The following is a 26,950-nucleotide window of genomic DNA, read 5'->3' as shown; positions in this document are numbered from 1 at the left end:
GGGCAGGAATAAAGATGCAGACGTAGAGAATGGACTTGAGGACACAGCAGAGGAAGGGGAAGCTGGGACGAAGTGAGAGGATAGCATGGACATATATACACTACCAAATGTAAAATGGATGGCTAGTGGGAAGGTGCTGTATAGCACAGGGAGATCAGCTCGGTGCTTTGTGACGACCTAGAGGGGTGGGATAGGGAGGGTGGGAGGGGGGCTCAAGAAGGAGGGGATATGGGGATATATGTATACATACAGCTGATTCACTCTGTTGTACAGCAGAAACTAACACAACATTGTAAAGCAATTATACTCCAATAAAGATGTGAAAACATACATAACATAAAAATGGATTTATCTATGTCCAAAAAAAAAAGTAAAATCAAATCAAAGACACTTTCTCAATATTCCTTTCTAGCCCATGCCCTCCTGCTCATTTTTACTCTAGAATTCTCAAGACATGATTCTGGACATGCTATAACCAAACACTGGGACAAACTGAGAGGGTGGTGATCAGTCTGGATTTCAGGCTGAGCTGCTGCCATTTGGTGAGAAGCCACCGGTCCAAGTTCTGACCCTCGTCTTCACAAATACATGGCTTGCTTTTTCTCAGTGAACCCAAATGTGAACAGTTCTACATGAGGGATCAGCAGGCTTTTTCTCTAAGGCGTAAATATTTTAGAATTTACAGACCTATGGTCTTAGTCACAGCTAGTCAACTCTGCTACTGTAGTGTGAAAGCCACAAAGAATATGTAAATGAATGGGTGTCGCTGCAGTCCCAATAAAACTTTATTTATAAAACCAGCTGGCTGGTCAGATTTGACACACAGGTTGTAGTTTGCCAATCCCTGTTCTAGAAGATTGACTTACACCAACAGTATTTCCAAGAGTCACTAATCAGCCAGATAAGACTCACATATGACCAGGACAGATGACCTCCCGAGAACGTCCTACCAGGAGTTAGCCATTAATGTAACTCTACTACAAATCAAAAGGCTGCTTAGTAAGCAGTGGGTCAGGCAAATTTTCTTGGTTTTTGTTCTTCCAGAAGTGACGCTGAGAAAATGGTTTAAATGCCAAGTATTTACTTGGCAGATGATCCCTGGAAACACCAGTAACAAGTAGAAAAGTAAAGCAGGGAAGGGAAGGAAGCCAGTAAAATTTGCATAGATGACAAGGATCACTAAGGGCAACTTCCTGATAGAACATGCCTCAGATTTATTCCACTCCTGAGGCAAGGGAGTGGGGATATTTATCCAGTAACTCCATCGGCCATTGGTTGAGGGTTGCTTCTGGGAGGGCAGAGGGCAGACAGGGCTCCAGTGTCCAGACAGAGGATTCGGGCCAAGAGTGGCAGGTGCTGGCAGCTGGAAGTTGGGCAGCATGGATGGACATGGGAAATGTCAAGGCGATATGAGTGGGGCATCAACAGCATCTGGTCCTCCTTTTTTCTCCCAAGTGATATTCATGATAAGGTGATATGAATTAATGAGTCAATTTTCTACTACAGGAATTTTTCGGAATAAGTGGAACTGGTCCTGTAGAAACCAACCAACCTTCCTCTCCATGGTGTTGGATGGGTACTAATACATATTTTAAACAGCTAACCTCTTTTCTGAAGTACGCCTCATGAGGCAACCATACTTCATGTAATCCTAACGTGGAACATGTTAGAATTGTCATGACGATAGCTTACTTTTGTTGGCTTATATTTTGTTTAATGGTTTCCTTTTTGAGAATTAAGGAAACATGGAGCGTCATACAACTCAACAACAACAAAACAAACAACCCAATCCAAAAATGGGCAGAAGACCTAAGTAGACATTTCTCCAAAGAAGACATACAGATGACCAACAGCCTCATGAAAAGATGCTCAACATCACTAATTATTAGAGAAATGCAAATCAAAACTACAATGAGGTACCACCTCACACCAGTCAGAATGGCCATCATTAAAAAGTCTACAAATAACAAATGCAGAAGAGGGTGTAGAGTAAAGGGCACCCTCCTACACTGTTGGTGGGAATGTAAGTTGGTGCAGCCACTATGGAGAACAGTGTGGAGGTTCCTCAGAAAACCAAAAATAGAATTACCACATGATCCAGCAATCCCACTCTTGGGCATATATAATCAAAACTATAATGAAAAAAGATACATGCACCCCTATGTTCATAGCAACACTATTCACAATAGCCAAGACATGGAAACAACCTAAATGTCCATCGGCAGACGAATGGATAAAGAAGAGGTGGAACATATATACAATAGAATACTACTCAGCCATAATAAAGAATGAAATAATGCCATTTGCAGCATCATGGATGCAACTAGAGATTATCATAGTAAGTGAAGTAAGTCAGGAAGAGAAAGACAAATACCATATGATATCACTTATGTGTGGAATCTAAAGTAGGACACAAAGGAACCTATCTATGAAACAGAAACAGAATCACGGATGTAGAAAACAGACTGGTGGTTGCCAAGGGGGAGGAGGTGGGGAGGGGATGGAGTGGGAGGCTGGGGTTAGCAGATGTAAGCTTTTATATATAGGATGGATAAACAACGAGGTCCTACTGCATAGCACAGAGGACTATATTCAATATCCTACAATAAACCATAATGGAAAAGAATGTAAAGAAAAAGAATATATGTGTGTGTGTGTGTGTGTGTGTGTGTGTGTATATATATATATATATATATATATAATGTATAGCTGAATCACTTGGCTATACTGCAGAAACTAACACAACACTGTAAATCAACTATACTGCAATTTTAAAATATATATATATGTATATATATGAAATAAAACGGAAACATGGGGCTTGCTAACCAGAGGTGAGGTCAATACTTGTCCCGTTCTTATTTGGCCTCTGTCTGTGGCAGTTCAGTACACTACGTGCTCTGTGCTTCCATGTTTATTGTAAGAGGAGACCAAAGGCTGGCCTATGGAAGAGGAGAAAGTGGACTAGCGGCGGAAGAAGAAAAGTGGGCAATGAGGCCAGGGGATGAAGACCGGAGAGAATCAGAAGCAGCGGGGTTTGGACAGAAGTAGGGCGAGCAATAATCACTGCAGCCTAGGGGAAAAGGAAGAGACAGAAACAGACCTTTTCTGACTCCTCCAATTGATTTGTTATTAGTAATAACAATAATGGCGGTGATGGGAGGATTGGACGGTATTCATTTTATATATCCAGGATCTGTGCTTTTAGCTTCTCTCCGTTGCTCTTCACCAGAGACTGCATCGTCTTTCCTTTGCTTTGGCTGTTTGGCCTTGTAGTTCCGCCCAGAGGGACTGCTTCTGATCACCTGTAACCTACTCCAGGGGGGACCCAGGAGAAACTCCATGGTAACGGCTGAATGCAACGATAGGAAGGATCACGGCTATCTTCTTTGTCAAGTCACGTGAACCCTTGGGGGTTGACTAACCAGGCAGAGTTACTCTGGAGCAACTATGGAAAACGAAGAGTGTGTCTCTACTCTCTGGGTCCACACCCCGGGTTTTGGAACACAAGCCCATTAGAGAAGGAACTCCACAATTCTGGCATATTCAGGGCAAAAGAATGTTTAAGCTGTTCCGCTGACTTTGTGAACCACTGCCACCCTCCTTGGAAGCCAACCAACAGCAGTATAAGCTGAGCAGTTGAGAGCACAGGTTTGGGCATCACGCAGACCTAAGGTAGACTGTGTCTCAGCTACTCAGTTCTGTTGCGTGGTCTATTCCTCCAGGCATACATGTCAATACCTCATTGAGGATCCTGTGAAGAATCCACTCTCACAAGGGCATCTGAGGGCAATGTAGACTTTCTTAAGATTCCACAGTGGAGATCAAGAAGGAATTTATATCATGCTACCCAAAGTAATCAACTTTAATATCTCTGACATTTATCTTCTCCCAAATCCCTTCTTAGCCTTCTTTGATACAATGATTTTCTCTCTGTCCTTCCTCCATACAATGCCCAGCGTCATTGGCTCCATTCTTGTCATCCTCACCCCTACTTATTTTCTCTTCCACCTTGCTACGCAGAGTCGCCTCCAGATCTCTAGCTCAGCAACATAAAAAGTTCTCCAGTTAACAGGACCTTTTGAGAAGGCAAGTGGGATGACACGGTATTGGTTGCAAGAAGCAGAGGGAATTATTTCTTATGTCTCACGTTTGTGTAAAGGACCTTTCCTTAACTGGTATTTCTTTCTGTGTTTCCACTTCATCCCTTGAGAAAGAAACACATGGGAGCAACACAGCTAGCTTCTCTCTGCTCCCTTGGCCATTCCTCTTCAGGGATGAAAGAGTAACTTTTCTAATCAGAGACAGTAGGAAAAGGAACACAGTAGGTCTGTGTGGCAGCCCTGGAGGGGTGCCACTCAGATCCCCCTTCAAGAAAGAACTTGACAGTGACTTGCAACGAGTGAAGTTAGTTGACAGCCTCCAGATTTTGAAAGCCATGTTCTTCTTGGGCAGCCCCAACCAATGACTGAACGTAGCAGGAGTGCCAAGGCCTGGCATTTCAGCCCAAGGTGATACCCCTTTAATAGACAGTGCTTGCTGTGGAGCTCCCCAATGGGTTGGCAGACGTTCTGTCAAATGTGAATTGAGATCCCAGGCTCTCCTGCCCAACTGTGCTTCCTCCTTCTTTTATCTTTCAAAACTTTACCTCTCAATAAAATGTTTGCACTCCTGTGTCTCAGACTCGGCCTCTCAGAAGACCCAACTAACACAGTGTGGCTCTGTAGCTTTACCCCTTCTCCTCTGTCCGTCTGTCTCTCTCTCACTCTCTCTCCTCTGCCACCCCAAAGATTCACGCTCTCTCACAAACTCCCTGTGGTAAGTTCCCCAGGAATGATTTCCGCCTGTAAATGGGAGGCTGCATTCTCAGACATGCTGTCAGGAAGGGAGGCTCTGGGGGACTCATTATGGCCATATGTTCCGTTTCATTGTACAATTCAATCTTAGAGTGACAAAGCTGATATTTTTCTCGCTTATCTATTTGATTCTTGTGTCTTATGTCTCAACTGGTTTTTGGCTCAAGAGGGAAACAAAGAGCGGATTTATTTATTCCCTCGACTCCAGCATGAATAGAAAAAACAATTCTTACGTGTAATTTGGAATACTTGAATGATTTCCTGGAGGCCATATAGGGCATTTCTTCTACTCTTTTGTAATGAATTCATTAAAAAAAAAACCTCATCAAAGGCATGGTCTTAAAAGGTGATGAATATTTAGCAGGGTGACAGACGGAACTGGGTACATCCCCAATTTCCTCACTCTCTTGGAGGGACGATTCTGCAGCATGATCCTCAGTCTCTCAGAGGGTCCCTCGGAGAACTGAGCTCCATAGCAACAACTCACTTATTAACTCCTCTTTTATTGAACGTCCTCCCTTTCCACCGCTCTTCCCTCTCTCTGCCTCCTGTTTTCACTCCAAAAGTATACTACTTGCCTCCAACACTTTTCTTAGCATATTCTTTGGGTAGAACTCAAACTAAGACACCACCCCGATCCTACCAGACTTTCTTCGGGAAATTAGAAGAATGAGCAAGTTGATGAGAAAACAGGAAGAAGCAGACCTGGGGAGTGCAGCCAAATCACAGAAATTGTGGAGCTTCCATGTGAAGGGCCAGGAACTCCTATAGTGACTGTTTCCAGAAAGGCCTTGACGACAGAACCCCTCTCTAGTTCCAGCTCCACTGAGCCTCCAGCTCCCATGAGGCTCAGTCCCATGTCCGTGAGTTCGCCTGCTGCTAATTTAAGTATGTTTCTGTTCCTTGCAGGTTAAATAGCTTTGACTCAACCGCAAGGCCACATAAATTCAAGCTTGCTCCAAATATGTCTCTTCAGATCAGGTTATTCTCATGTGCAGTGCAGAAACTGAGGTTGCTAGCAGGTCCCTCATAAATGACAGTCCTTTTTAACCATCACATTCTAAAATGTCGGAGAAGCTCCAGTCTCAACAGCAACTCATTATTAAATCATTCTGAAGTTGGGAAGGTAGGCCTGGAAACATTTCTGCAGAGAGCTGCTTGGTTATTTTGTTTTGATTACTGTTAGTTTCTTTTCTTTTCTTTTTTTTTTCGCGGTACACGGGCCTCTCACTGTTGCGGCCTCTCCCGTTGCGGAGCACAGGCTCCGGACGCGCAGGCTCAGTGGCCATGGCTCACGGGCCAAACCGCTCCGTGGCATGTGGGATCCTCCCGGACCGGGGCACGAACCCGCGTCCCTTGCATTGGCACGCGGACTCCCGACCACTGCACCACCAGGGAAGCCCTACTGGTACTTTCTGATCAGCCCCTCAAGAAGGGAGAGTATCCGATTTGAAGGTCCACAGTCCCACATAACATCACCTTTCTTAGACAGCCCAGTGATCACTGATCAAGAATGACTATCTCTTGATAAAATATTCAAGTCAAAACCTCTTAAACGTTATTCCAGCTTAGTAAGAGGAAGGGCAGGGCATAGGAGTGGCTAGCAGGTAGGGCCTACATCACAGAGAGGATGCTCCTCTGAGGAAAAGAATCACAACCGTGTTTGTGAAGATCCCTTTTCTTCAGCAGAGGAGAGCGTGAACGAATTGAGTGGGGAAAGAAGGTCCCTGCAACCACAGGCACAGCTTTGGGAAATACATTCCTTTTGGTCGTTATCATTGCCCATTTCATAAATAAGCCCAGGGAGATAAAGTCAGCCTTGTTAACCAAACATCTCTACAACCAATCAATAAAGGGCTCAGGTGATGCAGACCATATGGTTTCACCCAGCTCGTGTAGTTTTGGATTTTGACATAATGCTTTGTGAGTTCCCTTCCGCTAAAGAGATATCTATGTAGTGTGGCTTCCTAGGAAAGAGACTCAGCAGGCCCCATCAAGGGTTGCCACGTTAGTGCTGCAGACTGTAGGGTTTGGCAGAAGGAGGCCTGGAGAAACTATACAAGTTGAGATCTTTGGTGAGGTCCCTCGGCTGCAGGGCTAAATCACACCGGCCAGCACTACAAGGAACCATACTTAACCCCAGCTCTTGCCAAGTTTTTATCTAGTCCAGGTCACAGAGGGATTTTAGGTACCTCCTGCTGTGCAAACTTTCTTGATCCTCATGCTGTGCTGAAAATATCCTGCTAAGAAAACTGGAAGACCCCACTTAACCAAGCACCAAAGATGTTATTACCAGCAGCAGATAAACCAACATCGTGTGCCTCCTGATGTGACGCTCGAAGGACACAAAGCTACTTATGTAGCGTTTCTGCCAGAAGAGTACATAAACCAAATCTAATCACGCGGAAACGTCAGACAAACCCAAACTGAGAGACTCCTCCACAACAGCCTGTCTATATTCTCTAAGCATATCTGTGTCGTGAAAGACAGAGGCCAAGAGCCAGTCCATATTAAAGGAGATTAGAGAGACAGGACAGTTAAATGCAATATACATAAACCTGGATTAGATCTAGGGGGAAAAAAGAGAATTGCCAGGAGGGCACCGTCGGGACAATTGGTAAAAATTGAACGTGGACTCTATGTAAAAAATAGCATTGTATCAAAGTTAGACTTCCTGAATTTGATACTTGTACTATGGTTTTGCAAGAGAACTGCTTGTTCTTAGGTGATATTAGCTACACCCAAGTGCCTCTTCAACTTGAAATAATTAAGTACGTGTACACACACATGTACAATGTGGCAAAATGTTAACAACTGACATATCTAGATAAAAGGTAAAGTTAGGGAGCTATGTGTATGATACATGCGATTCTTCTGTAAGTTTTAAGTTATTTCTCAATACAAAATTTTAAAGGCCAACTTTATGAATATTCTTTTATTTAAAATAAATAACATAGAGAAAGGTTTTTTAAATACCTTGATGCCACAGTAAAGTGGAAAGAGAATGGGCCTGAGAAGCCGGAGAATTCATTACTCTGAGCTCCACCCACAAATAACCGAGCATTTTGGTAGAAAGTCACTAAATCGTTCTGAGACTCAGTTTTCTATAGAATGAAAGAGCTGGTCTAGATATTCTCTAGGATGAGTTCTTGCCCTCACACTTTGCAGGACTCCTCTTTCCACATCTTCCCTCTAACAACACCACGTCAGGAACTCTTTTTCCAGTGTATTTATTCTTTATTGATTCCTTTAAGTATAGCAGCCTTCTTCCTGAAAGCAAAGCCACAAACCGGCAACAATGACCGGTTTCAGTATAAATGGTCTGCAAATGCAATTTAATGCATATTTAAATAGAAGTGCACTCACAGGCAGCATAATTAATTCAGAGGCATTCTTCCCCAGGATTTTGGTATAGGTTCATTTCATCCATAGACTCAAGAGAACATAACTGAGGTATATAGAGCGTCAGCACATCTGACACGTTTTAATAGGGAAGATACAGTTGGTATCCTAAGTAAATAAAGAAATGACAAAAAAATGAATAGTCTCATCAACAGATTATGACATTATCTGCTGGCAATATTAGTCTTACTCCTACTGATGCAATATAAGCCTGACAGCCAGCTATAAGAGTAACGAATCTGAGCAAAAACTGATTGCGAAATGTTCTTGGCTTAAACCTGGAGTAACCATCCTGCTGACCTAAGAGAAATCCATGCAGTAAATCGCTTCAGGAGGCATAAGGATCCAGAAAACTCTGCCTGTAAAGGGTAAAGCATCATTTTCATTTTGAGACCTACTTTTAGGTACTAAATTCAATTTTAGATGGCCTCAGCTTTTTTTTCCTGTCTCTAAAAGACCCAACTCACAAATTTCTCATGCTTTCAGTTTCGGAAAGCTGGCAATGGTAGTCTTTTCTCAGATGAATTTCAAGGCTTGTTCAGCTTGGTTAGTTAATTACAGTCCATTATGAAAAATACTAGGGCCCCTTACTTCCACTTTTTGCAGAAGAGAGCAACGTGTGAATGTTTAGCCTGGTCATTTAGTATTCAGCAACTAACGCTTGCTTGGCCGTGACATTGGTAGAGGTTAACCGCAAAGCACTGAGCAGGCAGGACAGAGTAACATGTCAGGAATGGGACAACTGCATAGTGTTACAGCAGTGTTTTTTCCCTCAACACAAATGCACTGAGCCACTGCCTCACCCCCAATGCTGTCATCTTGGAAAAATGACCTGACTTGTCTGTCCCCAAAATGTTCTATCTGTAACATGGGGATATGATTTTATTTCTTGAAGATCAAGGACTGCACTGTCTCCTTAGGAGAACAAAGAGGTCGTACTTCAGAAGGAACTCTGAAGCTGGTAATCTAGGACCTTCCTTTGCTCCTTCCCAAAGCTCCACTGAAACAACAGGAAATGGAATTTTTTAAAGATGGAAACCTGAAAGGATAAGTACAATAGAAGATAAGACAACAGTTCCCGAACAAAATTTGGAAACTGGAAAGCAGTAAATGATTTAGAAAACCTGGGAAATCTGAATCCTAAACTGGCAGCAGGGAAAGCTGAGAACCGATCTGATATACCCAGCCAGCACCTTGAAAAGCTTCAGACTGGGGGTGAGGGTGGGCCTAAAAGCAGGAGGATCTGGTGAAATTCTTTCTAGGAAGACTTTAGATTCCAGATCCCCTACTTCACTAGGTGCAGCATTTCATCGCGCCGTCTATACTCTGGCAGTGACTGGGGTTGGTCTTTGGAGAGGATAGGAGACTTCTGGCCTGGAGAACACCAGCTACAGGTGAACTCAGGAGTACCGTATGAAACATAGGGGATTAAGTCAAAAAGTATACACTGAATTTGATACGCTACTTCTCTTAGCCTTCTTCTTCCACTCAGACGCTGTAGCAATGGCAGCCAGACTTGTGCCTCCCAGGCAGGTTACTGGGTAATACTTCTTTGTGGATGTAGACATCAGGTGTCCCCCAAGGGAATATGCCAGTCATGTCACCACGATACCATGTCACCCACGTTCAACAAGACCCACCTACTCCCGTAGAGCTTCCAGTCAGCTTTTAAGTACTTCATTCTCAAGTATGAACTGAAGAGAGCAACCTTCTAAGGAGAGCCTCTAACCTGAAAGACTGAAGCCAAACAGAACAAAATGAATCCTACAAACAGAAAAAGGAGTGTGGTGGGGGAACTGAAATTGCAGGGAGAAGAAAACTTTAAAGAAGGGAATTCCGTTAATATCCCTAAAGAGAAAAGAGAATACTGCATCCATGAAATAAGAAGAGGGTGCTAGTAAAGGAACATTCAGAGAACAACAACAACAACAAAAAACAGGTATTATAGAGACGAAAATCATGATAGAGAAATAAAATGTTTGGCGTATAAAGTTGAAGGAATCTTCCATAAAGGAAAGCAAGAAGACAAAGAGATAGTATGGAAAAGATAAGAAAATTAAAGGACCAATCCAGATGGTCCAACAGCCAATTAATAAGAATCACAGAAAAACAGAACAAAGAAAATGGAGAGAAAGAAATTATTAAAGAACTAGTAATAAAATGCCCCACAACTGAAGGACCAAAGGTTTTAAAGGGCCTATTAAGCACTCAGCAAAATTTATAAAAATAGACCTACACCAAGACATATCATCACGAATTTTCAGAAGCCTAGGGAAAAAAGAGACGACACTACTTGCTTCCACAGAGAGGAATAAACTGTTTCTATTCAAAAGGCCAAAGATTAGAATGACTTCAGTCCTCTCAACAACAGCACAGTCGCTAAGAAAGCAATGGGGAAATGTCTTCAAGATTCTGAAGGAAAATGACTCTCAAGCTAGAATTCTATGTAATTACCAATGAAGTTTCAGAGGGCAATGAAAATATTTTTGAACAAGTCAAGTCCCCCCAGATTTGCTTCTTTAAAGCCCCTTCCCAGGAACCTACTAGAGATGAGCTTCATCAAAATGACGGACTAAATAAAGGAAAAGGGAGGTAAGGAAGCCAGGCGCCTGTGGATGCAACTAAAGAAGCCACAGAAATTCACAGGCTGAAGGGTGAGGAGAGATCACAGCATGGCAGCTGTGCCCAGGAGTAGAGACCCAGCAGTCCAGGTTGGAGGTGGTCAGAAGACTTTAGCTTTACTCTTCGGGATGTTGAAATGGAGAGAATACCTGATGTATCAAAATTGTTAAGAGGAGATTTAGACAACTAATGGAGAGTTGGGGGGTCGAATTGGTACTACGAAGGTAGAAAATTAAACAAGCAAATAAACATTGGTGATTATCAACTCCAGGTAAAAGAAAAAGTTGTGCAAAAATAGAAGAATAACCATAGTATTGTACGGGGCTCAGCTGTGAATAGAATTTACATAGTCAATGAAAATACGATACTGAACTCACCATAATTATGCTATAACTAGATGAAGATCTCAGATGATGAGTGCATGGGGGTGGGGGGGCACGGGGCTGGAAGGGCGAAAGGGAACTCATCCTCGTCATTAGCGATGGGAAGTCAATAGATACGGCTGAAGACTGAAAACAAGAAAGGGGGAAGCAAGTTATTTAAAGATATCAAACTAATAAGATAAAATAATTGAAAACTGTTGCCACTGGAAGGGGAAATGTGGAAGTGATTTGACTTTTTATACTCTGTGCAAACAGAGCTTTGCTATAAATAAAAACTCAATTATAAGAAAGACGATATCAATAAGAAAAGCAACAATAATTAAAGCACATCAAATATGTTTAAAATTATGTAAGGAAAACAATTTTTTTTTTTTACTTTTATATATGTTGGAAATTTTCTATAGTAAAAGAAAGCTGGTAAGTTTTGAAAGCCGGAAAATAGCCTTTCCTATACACACTGTACGGCAAAGTAACCAAACAGTTGATGAAAGACGTTTTCTGTTTCAGAAGTATCCCAGCAGGAAATGAAGAAATGATAGAGTTAGAATATGACCATTTTGTGACTCTAGTGAAATAATGGATCTGGAATGTGGTCATCTGTGTCTTCTAATTACACAAAAAGCAAGAAAATATTATGAGCCTCATGATGGAAGTACACAACTCACATATGATGTATTGCCAAAAATTCAAATTAAGCAAAACAAACCTTTAGAGAAATTTGAACACTGACTGATGATATGAAAGAACTGTTATTTAATCATGTCAATGATATTGAGATTATTTTTCCTAAGTGTTCTTATGTTTTAGTAGAGGGGTTCTCAAACTTGAACGTACATCAGCAGGATTAATTAAAAAACAGGAGGTGAATTAAAAAACACATGGCTGAGGCCCCATCCCCAGAGTTTTTGATTCGGTGGATCTTTGGGAGAGCCTCAGAATTTGCATTTATGACTAGTGCCCAGATGATGCTGAAGCTGCTGATATGGGGACCACAGACTGAGAACCACCGTTTCACAGATACATGGTAGAGTATTTACAGATGTAATTATATAATGTTTGAGATTTGTTTCAAATAATCTGGGAAGGAGAGAAAGGAGTAGGTAGGGGGTAGTGCACTGTACATGTTAACCATGAGTTGGCAATTGTGGATACTGGAAGATTAAAACATGAAGGTTCATTATACTTTTCTGTTCAGTTTCATTTATGTTAGAAATTTTTTAGAGTAAAAGTGTTTTTTTTTTTAAAGGAAGGAAGAAAGGTAAGAAGACAACCAAAATGAAATAAACTAAATAAGGCAAAACGTTTACAAGGATTTCCTTCAGGTGCTTTCAGAGTTTTTAAAGAATGACCATGTACTACATTTAGTATTCAGAAAAATTATTAAAATGTATTCACACCTAAAAAATGTTATTGACCTGATATATTATTAGAATGAATAAAAGAGAGTTCAGCAAGGTTTCTGGATGTATAGGCAATACACAAAAATCAACTGCATTCTTACCCACCAGCAATAAAGAGTTAGAAAAGGTAATTTCCAAGAAGGACTATCAATATTACAATTAAAACTATAAAGTTCCTTGGGAGGGATAAATCTACCAGAAGTTGAGTAAAACTTCTATGCCAAAAATTTAAAAACTATTCAAAGATGATAAAGGTCTAAGTAAATGTAGAGATAAATCATATCAATGGATAAGAACACTCAATATTTTAAAGATATCCAGTCCAATATTAATCAATAAATTCTATGCAATTCCAATGAGAATTTCAACCACATTTTCTTGGGACTTTAGAAGCTGATTTTAAAATTAACATGGAAGAACAAAGGACCAAGAATAGCCAGGCTTATTTTGAAAAGAGCTAGAGAGAAGGCCTTGCTTTGTCAGATATCAAGGCTTATTAGAAAGCTATAGTATCTAATACACAGTGGCATTGGTTCAGAAATAGATAGACAAATGAAACCGAGCAGAAAGAGTTCAGAAACAGACCTGTGTGTATATAGAGACCCTATATATGATAGAAGTAGTATTGCAATTCAGTAAGGAAAGGATAAATGGCTTAATAAATGGTATGGGGCAATAGGTTAACAACAGATAAAAAATGGAATCCATACCCCATGGCATACACCAAAAACAATTTTGGTAGATTGTGGTATTTAAATGTAAAAAGTAAAACTTTAAAATTTTTAGAAGGAAACTAGAAGATAATAATTTTTTATGATTTGAGGGAAGGGGTTCTTAAACAGACATTAAAAGTATCAACCATCATGGAAAAGACTGATAAGTTGGAAAACTTTAACTATATTAAAATTAAAAATGCCTATGCATTGAAAGATACCACAAAACAATGACCAGACAAGACACAGATTGTGAGAAGATTTTTATAATTACATATAACTGACAGGATTAGTTATCAGAAGATATAAAAAGCTACTATAAATAAATATAAGAAAGACAACTCAATCAAAAGTGGGCAAAAGATGTGAACAAGCAAGTCACAGACTAGGAAAACTCACTGATCAATGAATAGAGTAATGATGCAATAATGTGGGAGATCATGAGATACCATTTTATACCCATCATACTGACAAAAATTAAGAAGTCTGATAATACCATGGGTTGATGAGGATGTAAACCACTGCAACCTCTGTTATTGCTTATAAAGATTATAAGTTGCCTCAACCATTTTGTTTAAAATTAGGCATTATCTACTAAAATATATGACTTGCATATCTTATGACCCAGCAATTCCAATCCTATGTATAGTCCCTAAAGAAACTCTCACACATAGAAATGATTAGACATTTACAGCATTATTTTAGCAGGAAAAAGAGTGAAACATCTCTAATATTCATCACTGTAAAATGGATAACTATATTATGGTATAGCATGGTCATACAATCAAATATCAATAGCATACAGCAATGAAAATCAATGGACTAGAACTACATGTATCAATAGAGATAGACTCAAAAACCTATGTTGATCAAAAAAGGAAGGTACAGGGCTTCCCTGGTGGCGCAGTGGTTGAGGGTCCGCCTGCCGATGCAGGGGACACGGGTTTGTGCCCCGGTCCGGGAGGGTCCGACATGCCGCGGAGCGGCTGGGCCCGGGAGCCATGGCCGCTGGGCTCCGCAACCGGAGAGGCCACAACAGTGAGAGGCCCACGTACCGCAAAAAAAAAAAAAAAAGTAAGGTACAGAGGGTATGTACAAAATGATACCATCTGTGTACAGTTTATCAACATGTATATATACATATATAAATTATATATAGGGCATAAAGTATACAAAGATATGAATAAAAATAAAAAATAGCAAATTTAGGATTGTGGTAACCTCTAGAGTGGGAGGATACATAGTGTCCAATAAGGATATAGTTTTAATATCATCCAACTAAAAATAATAGTAACAGAATGATTATAATCCCATTTTCAAAATCTCACCACTGATTACTTTATGAACATGAAGTATTCAGGGAATTTTAATTAAGTGATAAAGTCACCAAGTTCTAGCCTGAGTAAAATTGTAAAAAGCCATCACTAGCGCCCTATGAAACTAAACAATGAGAAGTACTGTTCAATCATTGCTACAATAAGAAAGATGACGATTCCTCCTTCAGACAACTCAGAGCAAAGCTGATTGCACCTTCTCTGCCAAGGCTATTTCCATCCGTTGGCTTGACCTATTTTAGGTATCTGTCCAGTCTTGAGCAATTTCTGCGTATCTCTTTGGCAGCAATCCCAACATCCAAATTAGCAACTAGATGTGTGAATAACCAAGCAAGATAAGAAATTGCTGTGTGCTAAGCCCCATGTGTCCAAAGGGAAAGTAAAATCCAACCCATTAACAATAACAAAAAGTATTCCTGTATCATAACTTAGTTGTGCTGCCGTTTAGAGAGTTATATAATTTTCACATTGAGACTTCACTGTAGGTCTTTGCTTTTAGAAATGAGAGTGTGATAAAATAAATAAAATAGAAATGAGAGAGTATGGCAGTCTAGTAAAACATTTAACTTAGCTATTTAAGTTCTGCTGTGATATATACTATGACGAACCACTCTGCCAAATGAGGGGAAAGGATATTATGTCCCATACCGACTTACAAAAAGCAAGTAAACACTAGAGAAACAATAGTCTATGAATGTAGCCATGAAAATTATACTTTAAGGTACTTTTAATAGAAAATACAGCACTTTCACGCTTTAAAAAAATCAAGACACCTGTGTAAATGCATAAAATTTATGAAAGGAATATATGAAAATGTTATAGTTCCCTAGGTGTTGGGTTATGGGTTATATTTTTCAAATTTCCTGCCATGAGCACATACTGCTTTTCTAAATGGAAAAAATATTTTTACTGAGAATTCAGTATTATAATGTATGTAAGTATTTAAAGGACATACTTTCAATCCTAATTGCTGAGTTATTAATAGAAAGCCTGAATGATTGACTATTGCAATATGAAACTCCATTTGCATGTCCTGGTAATTTTGGTTCTAATATGTTAAGGGTTCTATTCCCATCAGAAGCAATGGTTCTTCCATTTTCCAAAATCATCTCTTAACAAATGTTTTTCCCCTCTGAATGGTACTTTCTCTACATGCCAGAAGTTCCCCTTAGTCATTTGCCTGTGCATTTATAACTAACTGTGGTGGCTCTCAATTTGTGCTGCTTATTGGAACCACCTTGGGAATTCTAAAACAATTCTAATGCTCAGGCCACGCCCCAGACACATTAAATCAGAATTGATGTGGGTGGAATCCAGGCAGTAGTAGTTTGAAGAGCTTCCCAAGTAATTCCAATGTACAGCCACTGCTGAGAATTAGTGAACTGGCCTTATTACTCAAAGTATGGTCCATGGACCAGAAGCACTGTCATTACCTAAGAACTTTTTTTTTTTTTAAATAAATTTATTTATTTATTTTTGGCTGCCTTGGGTCTTCGCTGCAGTGTGCGGGCTTTCTCTAGTTGCATCGAGCAGGGGCTACTCTTTGTTGTGGTGCGCGGGCTTCTCACTGCGGTGGCTTCTCTTGTTGAGGAGCACGGGCTTCAGTAGTTGTGGCTAGTGGGCTCTAGACCACAGGCTTAGTTGATCTGTGGCATGTGGGATCTTCCCGGACCAGGGCTCGAACCCGTGTCCCCTGCATTGGCGGGCGGATTCTTAACCACTGCGCCACCAGGGAAGCCCTAAGAACTTATTAGAATTACAGAATATTTGACCCCAACCCAAACCTACTAAATCAGAATCTGCATTTTAAGAAGAGCCTTAGATTATTTACATGCGTGTTAAAGGTTGAAAGAGGTGTTCTAGAGTCCTCAAACTAGTGACTGAGATTAATAAGAGCAAGGTCATGAGTGTAACCCATGTTCTACTCAGTAGTCTGGCTGTGTTTGAGATAGGTAATCCCTGGCATTTATGTTTCATATTTTCTGATTTTAGGGTCAGGTGAGTGGATAGTCTTTTGTGTCCATGGGTAGATGCATGATTGTAATGACTTCCCAAAGGAAAGGATTTTCGGTGCCTTGTTAGGAGAGCCTTATTAAGCCAGTGAAACCCAGCAGGACCATGTGGGGCCCTCCTGGGTCCTAATCCTTTCTGTGTCCCCCATTTCTCGTTTATAGGAAAAAGGCTTCAGCCTCCTAGGCCTTCTCTGAGTTCCAAAGGGCAGGTTCAAACAGTTGCTAATCAGGGAAGTAAAGGAATGCAGAAACAAAGGAGGAGCCATCAAGAAAACAATAGTGCAGCGATTAAAGCAGGATCCTGGCTCCTGCTCAAGGAATATATCAATACATAATATCTTTGAGTTCTGCTGGAACTAAGCCTCCCACCTAGGAGGAGGATGGCAACTTCAAGGTGGGCGCAAGATTCCTGGAGCACCGCCCTGTTACCTCACTATCAGAAGAAAGTCACACGCCCTGCAGCCCTCACCCCAAATTTTGCCTATAAAAATGTCTACGTCCAGACAATCAGGGAGTTCAGAGGTTTTTCAGCATGAGCCACCCCTTTCCTTGCGTGGCCCTGCCTTAAACCTTTCTGTGCTCCAAACTCCAGTGTATCGGTTTGTTTGGCCTCACTGTGCGTGGGGCACATGGACTTGGCGTTCAGTGACAACAGGAAATCAATGATTTAATTACTCTGACAACATTTATGAACCTCATCACACAAGACGTTTCACAATCAGATTCTACCTCCTCAGTTACATTCCTGCTAGACCCCAAACTCTTTCACCATGTTGATTGACATTGCTAGGCACAGAGGGAGCCCTCAATAAACGTTAGCTACATATTATTGTTATTTTTGCCTTCACATGGCCAACATCCCTGACTAGAATGTCCACTTCCCTCCTTCCTCTCCTGGTATATGCAAACTTAGCATACAAATACCAACACAGACATCCTGTGTAGCATCCCCCTAACACCTCTAGTAAAGAGACGCTCCTGTGTGTGTGGCCTTCTGCGATTATGATTCATCTGCAGTGAGGCTGTAGCTCCTCTTACCCTGTGTGCTCCTTCAGGGGCGGGACCAGATGTCCTTGAACTCCTAGGGTTCCTAGGCCTGTTGTAACCAAGCAGGACCCCATGCAGGCCTTCCTGGGACAGGCCTTCCCCCATATCCTCTGTTTTAGCTCCTCTCTGAAGTACCGAGATAATAGTATTTGATGCACATTTCCTCAGTTGTTTTGCAGATGAAAAAAAAAAAAAAAAACCCTTCTCTCCAACAAATGGAAGATGTTAACTACTGGACAACCATGAGCACATAGCCCCAGGCCTCCTGGAGCCTAAGGACTGATAACGTTAACCACTGTGACATCACCCTGCTGCCTCACCATCAGCCAATCAGAGAACTGTGCACAAGCTGATCACATACCCTGCGACCCTCCCCTCCCTCACCTGGCTTTTAAAAGTGCTCTGCAGAAACCCTTAGGGGATTTTGGGGGCTTTCAGGGCAGGAGCCCCACCGGCTCCTTGCATGGCCCTGCAGTAAACCCTTCTCTGCTCCAAACTCCAATGTTTCAGTTTGTATGGCTTCACTGTGCGCCGGGCACACGGACTTGTGTTAACAGGCCCTCCACAAATACGTACATAATGAATCAATAATTAAAAGATAGAACCATCTTCCCTCACAGAGATTTGCCAAGTGCATGGCAGAGGTTCTATGCAGGCAGAATAGAAAAGCACTAGAAAGCATCTGGTTTTGAAAATGATAGGGTTATGAGATGTGTTTTTATGAGGTATTTATTGCTTAAAGGAACAATTTCACATATTGCATTCTTTAAGTCTTGAACAATCAATAGTCCCTTATTTCATGTACAGGGCTTCAAAGGAAGCCTGCAAGTTTTCCAAGGAAAATCTTATGAGAATTGGATTTTTATCTGCTCCTTGTCCATTGATTCATTCACTCATTCATTCAACAGTAAGTCATTTTAAATATCTACTCTAAAGCATTATATGTTTTGATTGTCTACAGAAGGGCATAACAATATGAACGTATCACCCCTTAGCAGGATTAAGTATAGTATCATCATATCATAATGTCTTACAATAGGAGATGATGTATATTTCACAGCTAGGCAAAACATCCCACACTTCCTGTATTAAGGCACAATGATCCCTTTTTATGGATTTCTGTGTGGCCCTGACTCAACTTTGGTGTGCTTTCAACAGCCAGGCCAATACCTGCAGCTCTTCTTCTGGAAGGAGACTCCCCTCAGGCTACTGGAACTGCTTTGCAAGGATTGTGGATGTGGAAGTATGAAAACAATCAAGTTGGCATGATTCTGAAGTGTAACTTACACTCCAGAGTTCCTTCATGAAAACAGGTTGAAGCTACCCTCTATGAAATTTGGCCTAAAATGGAACCCTTACTTGGCTTTCTCTCTTTTCCCTTTATACTTCTCCCACTCCCCTTATTGGAGCCTTCCCCCAGCTCCCCTACTTCATCCCCCACTCTGCCATGGGAACAGGTCCTTAATAAATCACTTGCACGCAAATCCTCTTCTCACGGTCTGCTTCTGAGAATCATGACCTAAGGCAGTTTTTTTACGCTGTATTCCTATATAAAAACACACACACAGAGCTTAATACACTCAGCACTCTTTAGCCTATATTTTATTCTGCCTTTATCAATTAGTCATTTACATTATTTATATATCTGTACTTCTCTCTGAGTCCTTGAGAGTGTGAAATGCTTTATTCCCTGTGTCCCTTTATCTCTTCCCTCCCTACCCCGACAATACATCACAGACCACCCATACAGAATACGTGCTCAATAATGCTGTTTGTGTTTTTTCAAACCAGACGGGATACACATACATTTTATAGACATGTACGTTAAGAATAGCCCAAAAAAACTTAAACCATATGTTATTAAAGGATTCTTTTTCTAGCCAGGCAGAACATATATTTTGAAAAGTCTTATGACTTAAAAATAACCAAGTGAATTTTCCTTTAAAATGAATTCATCATCAAAAGGGATTTAAAGTCAGAAATGGTGAAAATAATTTCACCACTACAGAATCTGTCTTTTGGACCGTTTTATGATTAATTCCTGCTAAGATTACTCAAATATAATCTGACACACATTTTTCAAAAAGCCATAATTAGAAACGAAAGAGGGGATAAAAGGTTTCCTCTAGTCTCTTTTGCCATCCAATCCAGTCCTACCCAATGCCTTTTCCCTAACACCCTTCAGCTAAGCCCATTTGGGACACTCACATGCAAAATCCTCTCAGCAGGCAAATGAGCTCAGCAACCTGGCTGCCCTGCAAAACACCCCTTCTTGTCATCTCCCAGAAATGACAGTCCCCAGGACAAGGGAAGCGGCCCTTCCTAAGTCTGTTTGCTTTAACTCAGTTACCTATAATGCCTTGGAATGGTCCTTCCATCAAGCAGTTGTACATTAAATTTCAGAAGTCGTCTTATTAGAGAGAAAATCGATCTCCACCTTCAACCAATTTCCATGCAAATTAGGCTTGGCTAAATAACATGTAGCCTGGAAAAAAAAGCTGTTGCAGAAATTCCAAAAACCTGAAGTATTTTTCATCACTTTGGCACGTGTAATAAAGAAAAGTCATTTTTCCAAGGGCTTCCCCATGGCTGAGTTGCTGCCTCATGCCAGCTCTTTACAAAAGTCCACAATTGTTTCAACGTGGCTGTTGTTATTTTAATTCTGTAGTTCTTCATTCATTGTCATGGTTGGCCCTTATTGCCAAAGTACCAGAAAGTGTTGCTGGAGGAGAACATATTTCCTAGCATTAGGGCATGTGCATAGAGGTATGAAATTCTAAGCCAAGGCCAAAAATGATTGTGCCTCTGTGCAGACAAAAGTGTTTCTCAATTTCTTTCAAGGATATCCCATGCTCTTGGAATGGAAGAATTAATATTGTTAAAATGGCCATACTACCCAAAGCAATCTACAGATTTAATGTGATCCCTATCAAATTACCCATGACCTTTTTCACAGAACTAGAACAAATAATCCTAAAATTCATATGGAACCAGAAAAGACCAAGAATTGCCAAAGCAATCCTGAGGAAACAGAACAAAGCAGGGGGCATAATCCTTTCAGACTTCACACAATACTACAAAGCTACAGTAATCAAAGCAGTGTGGCACTGGCACAAAAACAGACATATGGATCAATGGAACAGAATAGAGAGCCCAGAAGTAAACCCACACACCTATGGTCAATTAATCTTCAACAAAGGAGGCAAGAATATAAAACAGGAAAAAGACAGTCTCTTCAGCAAGTGGCGTTGGGAAAGTTGGACAGCTGTCTATAAATCAGTGAAGTTAGAACACACTCACACCATGCACAAAAATAAACTCAAAATGACTTCAAGACTTAAATATAAGACAAGACACCATAAAACTCCTAGAAGAGAACATAGGCAAAACATTCTCTGACATAAATCGTACCAATGTTTTCCTAGGTCAGTCTCCCAAGGCAACGGAAATAAAAACAAAAATAAACGAATGGGACCTAATAAAATCTACAAGCTTTTGCACAGCAAAGGAAACCATAAAAGATACGAAAAGACAACCTGTGGAATGGAAGAAAATATTGGCAAATGATGCGACCGACAAGGGCTTAACTTCCAAAATATACAAACAGCTCATAAAACTCAACAACAACAAAAAAACAAACAACCCAATTGAAAAATGGGCAGCAGACCTAAACAGACATTTCTCTAAAGAAGACATACAGATGGCCACTAGGCACATGAAAAGATGCTCAACATTGCCAATTATTAGAGAAATGCAAATCAAAACTACAATGAGCTACCACCTTACACCGATCGGAATGGCCATTATTAAAAAGTCTACAAATAACAAATGCTGGAGAGGGTGCGGAGAAAAGCCAACCCTCCTACACTCTTCGTGGAAATGTAAGTTAGTGCAGCCACTGCAGAAAACAGTATGGAGGTTCCTCAGAAAACTAAAACTAGAGCTACCATATGATCCAGCAATCCCACTCCTGGGCATATATCTAGATAAAATTATAATTCAAAAAGATACATGCACCCCTACGTTCATAGCAGCACTATTCACAATAGGCAAGACATGGAACAACCTAAATGTCCATCGACAGACGAATGGGTAAAGAAGAGGTGGTACATATATACAATGGAATGCTACACAGCCATAAAAAAGAATGAAATAATGCCATTTGCAGTAATATGGATGCAACCAGAGATTATCATACTAAGTGAAGTCAGTCAGGCAGAGAAAGACAAATACCATACAGTATCACTTATATGTGGAATCTAAAAAAAATGATACAAATCAACTTATTTACAAAACATAAACAAAGTCACAGACATAGAGAACCGACTTGTGGTTACCAAGGGGGAGAGTGGTGGGGAAAGGATGGACTTGGAGTTTGGAGTTAGTAGGTGCAAACTATTACATATAGAGTGGATAAACAACAAGGTCCTACTGTATAGCCCAGGGAACTATATTCAATATCCTGGGATAAACCATAATGGAAAAGAATATTAAAAAAGATTGTGTGTATTTGGCTATCTGAGTCACTTTGCTGTGCATCAGAAATTAACACAACACTGTAAATCAACTATACTTCAATAAAAAATAAATTTTAAAAAAAGAACCACCTGAATCAGAATCAGTTGGTAAGGCATATTGAAAACGCAAATTTCCAGGATCCACCTTTTGAATCCTAACTTCTAGAGATAGGGCCCTCCCTTTTATCAAGCTCCACCTGACCAACACTGATTGGCCCAGGAGTGAGCCCATCACTCAGAGCCAATCAGAGCTCTTCCTCAGAATGTTAAATTTGGGGCCCCTGGACTAGGAGTTCCATGAGGAGCAGAAGCTGTTTTGTTCTCTGATGTATACCTAGCATTTCAAATAGTGTTGGTTACATAGTAGGAGCTTATTAAGAGTCTCAGTTTCCCTTTGATGGTGAACATTGTGAGCTGTGAGGTTGCCATATTCCCCTAAGTTTGGAAGAAGTATAGAGACAGAATGAGATTGTCCTAGAAATACTCAAGTCCGTAATTCCAGTTGTCCCTGAAGTCTAACTGTCTCCCTGTCCTTCCCTTGGCTTTGGGAGCCAATAAACTGCCTGAATTTATTGTCCAAAATTGCTTGATTTGGGTTTCTGCCACTTGCAACCAAAAGTATTCTAATAAGTACAACCAGGATCTTAGAGTCTATTAATTTTATTTTAATTATTTTTATCATCGGTGGAGTTGGGTCTTTGTTGCTGTGCGCGGGCTTTCTCTAGTTGTGGCCAGCAGGGCCTACTCTTCGTTGCGGTGCGCGGGCTTCTCCTTGCAGTGGCTTCTCTTGTTGCAGAGCACAGGCTCTAGGCGTGCGGGCTTCGGTAGTTGTGGCGCATGGGCTCAGTACTTGTGGCTCATATATATATATATATATATATATATATATATATATATATATATATACACACACACACATAAATACATATTATTTGGTCATACATATGACCAAAGCGTGGACAATCAGATTGTTTCTGGAATGTAACCCAAATCAGGCCAAGGAGAGCCAAAACCTTGAGAGAAGCACTTCTTTTTTTGGCTGAGCCACACGGCTTGTGGGATCTTAGTTCCCTGACCAGGGATCGAACCTGGGCCCCCCGCAGTGGAAGCATGGAGTCCTAACCACTGGACTGCCAGGGAAGTCCCCAGGAAGCACTTTTATTAGGGCGTTAATTTGTAGCACTGAAGCCTGTCTCCACCGTCTGATGGCGGCTATTTTGTCAGTATAAGAAAAGAGTCTGCTTAAGAAGGGATCCAACATGGGGAGTGGAGAGGGTGAGAGAGGGGGAGGGAGGGGGAGAAGGGGCAGAGAGAGAGGAGCTATCTTAACATCATTATTTTAGTACTTGGTTCCAGCCATGCCAGGATATTTTGGTTCTGAGCCTTTGGGCAAATCCCAGGTAGAAAGGTTGAGCTGAGTTCTGCCTAATTCAGAGGCATCTAAAGAATCCAGTGTAGTTGCACAGTGCATTTGCTGAGCAACAAATATTTTAGAAAGACAAAGACACGATGGAGCAACTAACCAAACACGAATACGGAGGAGTTGCATGAAGGTGTAAGGAAGGCATCAGGAAGACACAGAGAGAGTTTAGGTCATTAAGTAAGTGTGCAAAAATAAGATACAATCCTTTTTTAAAAACTCTTTTCTCAGCAAGAAGATACAGGAAACTATAGGAGTATGTGTTGGGTCATAACAGATGATAGAAGGAAAGTTAAAACTATTCCACTTCTGTTTCTATTGTTTTTCCATTGAGGACAATTATTCTCAAATTGAAAATGTCAGAACAACAAAGATCAGGAGAAAATGGAAACCAGGAACACTTACAGAGACTGGAGGTTATTTCAGTCGAAAACAACTTTGGCTGATTGGAACAGAAAAGTGATTTATTAACAGGAAATTGGGTAGCTCACAGAAACTCTGGAAGGGGTGGAAAGCTTGGCTCAGAGACTAAAGGCAGGGACACTCACCTAGATGACCCCACAGAACAGCCTACTGAGGACTCAGCTGTCACAATCTCTGGGCAGTGGATACTACAGTTTGTGCCACAGCTACCACAGTATCGGACATTACATGCTGCCACTAGGATCCTGTCTCTGCTGCCCTGAGAACTCTATCTTGACACAACCATACTTTCCACCCAAGATGAATCTCCACAGCTATGGATTTTGTGCATGGCTGACTTCAATCCAAAGTCTGAATGGACTGACAAATGTATCTGAGTAACAGAATGTAGTTATGTACTTACATCCTAGCTGCAAGGGATGCTGGGAAAAATCTGAGTGTGGTATTTTTTTATTCTATAAGAGGAGGTAGATTCTGCCTCTCACTAAAGCTCACAAAATGTGAATTCCTCAAGCTTTTCATATATAGCTGTTAATGTGTTGAGGTAAATTTCTTCTATACTTACCTCGTTCAGAGTTTTTATCACGAAAGGGTGTTGTATTCTGTAAAATGCTTTTTCGGCATATATTGAGGTAACCATGAGATTTGTATCCTTAAGTCTGTTAATGCTGTATCACATTTACGGATTTGGGTATGTTGAACCATCCTTACATCCCAGGGATAAATACCACCTGATCAGAGCGTTTGATCCTTTTAATGTGCTGTTGAATTCAGTTTGCTAGTATTTTCTTGAGAATTTTTGAATCTATGTCCATCACAGATATTGACCTGTAGTTTTCTTGAACTGTCTTTTTCTGCTTTTGTTAGCAGGGTAATGCTGGTTTCATAAAAAGAGTTTGGAAGTCTCCCCTCCTCTTCAATTTTCTGGAGGCGTTTGAGAAGGATTGGCATTATTTGTTCTTTAAATTGTTTGGCAGAATTCACTCATGAAGCCATCTGATCCTGGGCTTTTCTTTATTAGGAAGTTTTTGATTACTCATTTAATCTTCTTACCAGTTGTAGGTTTATTCAGATTTTTTATTTCTTCATAATTCAGTTTTTTGTAAGTTATATGTTTCTAGGAATTTATCCATTCCCTCCAGGTTATCCAATTTCTTGGTGTATACTTGTTCTCAGTAGTCTCATAACCCATTTTATTTCCGTGGCATTGGTTCTAAGGTCTTCTCTTGAATTTCTGATTTGGAGTCCTCTGTGTTTCTTAGTTTAGCTAAAGGTTTGTCAATTTTGTTGTTCTTTTCAAAAGACCAAACCTTATTTTGTTTTTTTCTATTCTCTGTTTGATTTATTTTTGCTCCAACCTTTATAATTTCCTTCCTTCTGGTATTTTTGGGCTTAGTTTCATAACTAAGCAGGACTCCATGGGGCATTCCTGGGAAAGAACCCCCCATGTCCTCTGCCTGCCTCTTGTTTGTAGAAAAACTTTACCCCCTAGGCCTTCCCCAAATTCCAACAGATAAATTTAATCAGTGGAGTAAGAAAGTACAGAAACAAAGGAAAACAAACAAGACAAAATAATAATTTAGCCATTAAACTAAGTCAAGGACCTTTAGTTCCTCCTCAAGGGCTATAGATAATATTCTGAGCCAAATCCTTTGAGCTGTTTTGTTTTTTGTTTTTGGGTTTTTTTTTTTTTTGAGGGTACGCGAGCCTCTCACTGTTGTGGCCTCTCCCGTTGCAGAGCACAGACTCCGGACGGGCAGGCTCAGCGGCCATGGCTCACGTGCCCAGCTGCTCCGCGGTATGTGGGATCTTCCTGGACCGGGGCACGAACTCGTGTCCCCTGCATCGGCAGGCGGACTCTCAACCACTGCACCACCAGGGAAGCCCTGAGCTGTTCTGAATATACTGAAACCCCCACCAGGTGGAAGAAGTTAACTATGTGCTGACCACAAGCACATAGACTTTAGACCAGTTGGAACCAGAAGGTTGATGATGTTGACTCCTGATTACCTCACCAACAACCAATCAGAAGAATGTCCACAAACTGATTATACACCCTGAAACTCTCCCCCTTCCCCTTTTTTTAAAAAAATTATTTATTTTCGGCTGCATTGGGTCTTCCTTGCTGCACGTGGGCTTTCTCTAGTTGCTGCGAGCAGGGGCTACTCTTTGTTGCGGTGTACGGGCTACTCATTGCAGTGGCTTCTCTTGTTGCAGAGCATGGGCTCTAGGTGCGTGGGCTTCAGTAGTTGTGGCACGTGGGTTCAGTAGTTGTGGCTGGCTGGCTCTACAGCACAGGCTCAGTAGTTGTGGCACACAGGCTTAGTTGCTCCATGGCATGTGGGATCTTCCCCGACCAGGGTTCGAACCCATGTCCCCTAAATTGGCAAGTGGGTTCTTAACCACTGCGCCACCAGGGAAGCTCCTCCACCGTCTTTTAAAACCTTTCCCTGAAGGACTTCAGGGAGTTCAGGCCTTTAAGCATTAGTCACCTTTACTCCTTGCTTGGTACCCCATAGTAAATGTTGCACTTTCCTTCACCACAACCTGGTGTTAGTAAATTGACTTTACTGCATGTAGGCAAACTGACATTTGTTATTTGTAGACCTTTTGGATGATAGCCATTCTGACAGGTATGAGGTGATACCTCATTGTAGTTTTGATTTGCATTTCTCTAATAATTAGTGATGTTGGGCATCTTTTCAAGTGCCTCTTAGCTGTCTGTATGTCTATTTTGGAAAAATGTTTTTTCTCGTCTTCTGCCCATTTTTTGATTGGGTTGTTTGCTTTTTGATATTGATTTGTATGAGCTATTTATATA

The 26,950-nt window shown here is 41.0% G+C and overlaps 1 protein-coding gene across 7 annotated transcripts in view; it reads right to left on the bottom strand.

Moving 5' to 3' along the window:
• Nucleotides 1-26,950, bottom strand: part of LOC149744345 (interleukin-1 receptor accessory protein-like 1) — a 418,156-nt gene that overhangs the window by 371,794 nt on the left and 19,412 nt on the right. For 5 of the 7 annotated variants that reach the window (XM_089905012.1, XM_089905013.1, XM_089905014.1 and 2 more), the window contains exon 2: nucleotides 11,258-11,389. The exons of 1 other annotated variant lie outside the window; for it this stretch is intronic. In XM_089905012.1, the coding sequence (XP_089761138.1) occupies nucleotides 11,258-11,356 (99 nt within the window). In that variant the 5' untranslated portion in view covers nucleotides 11,357-11,389. One more of the 7 variants, XM_089905010.1, reaches the window with a different exon arrangement.

This window comes from Delphinapterus leucas, chromosome X, assembly GCF_059928025.1.
Source record: "Delphinapterus leucas isolate spDelLeu-1000000601 "Yukka" chromosome X, BTC_Dleu_Yukka2, whole genome shotgun sequence".
Taxonomy (NCBI): domain Eukaryota; kingdom Metazoa; phylum Chordata; class Mammalia; order Artiodactyla; family Monodontidae; genus Delphinapterus; species Delphinapterus leucas.
The sequence above is the reverse complement of the archived record's forward strand: the minus strand, read 5'-3'. Positions and strand labels throughout refer to the sequence as shown.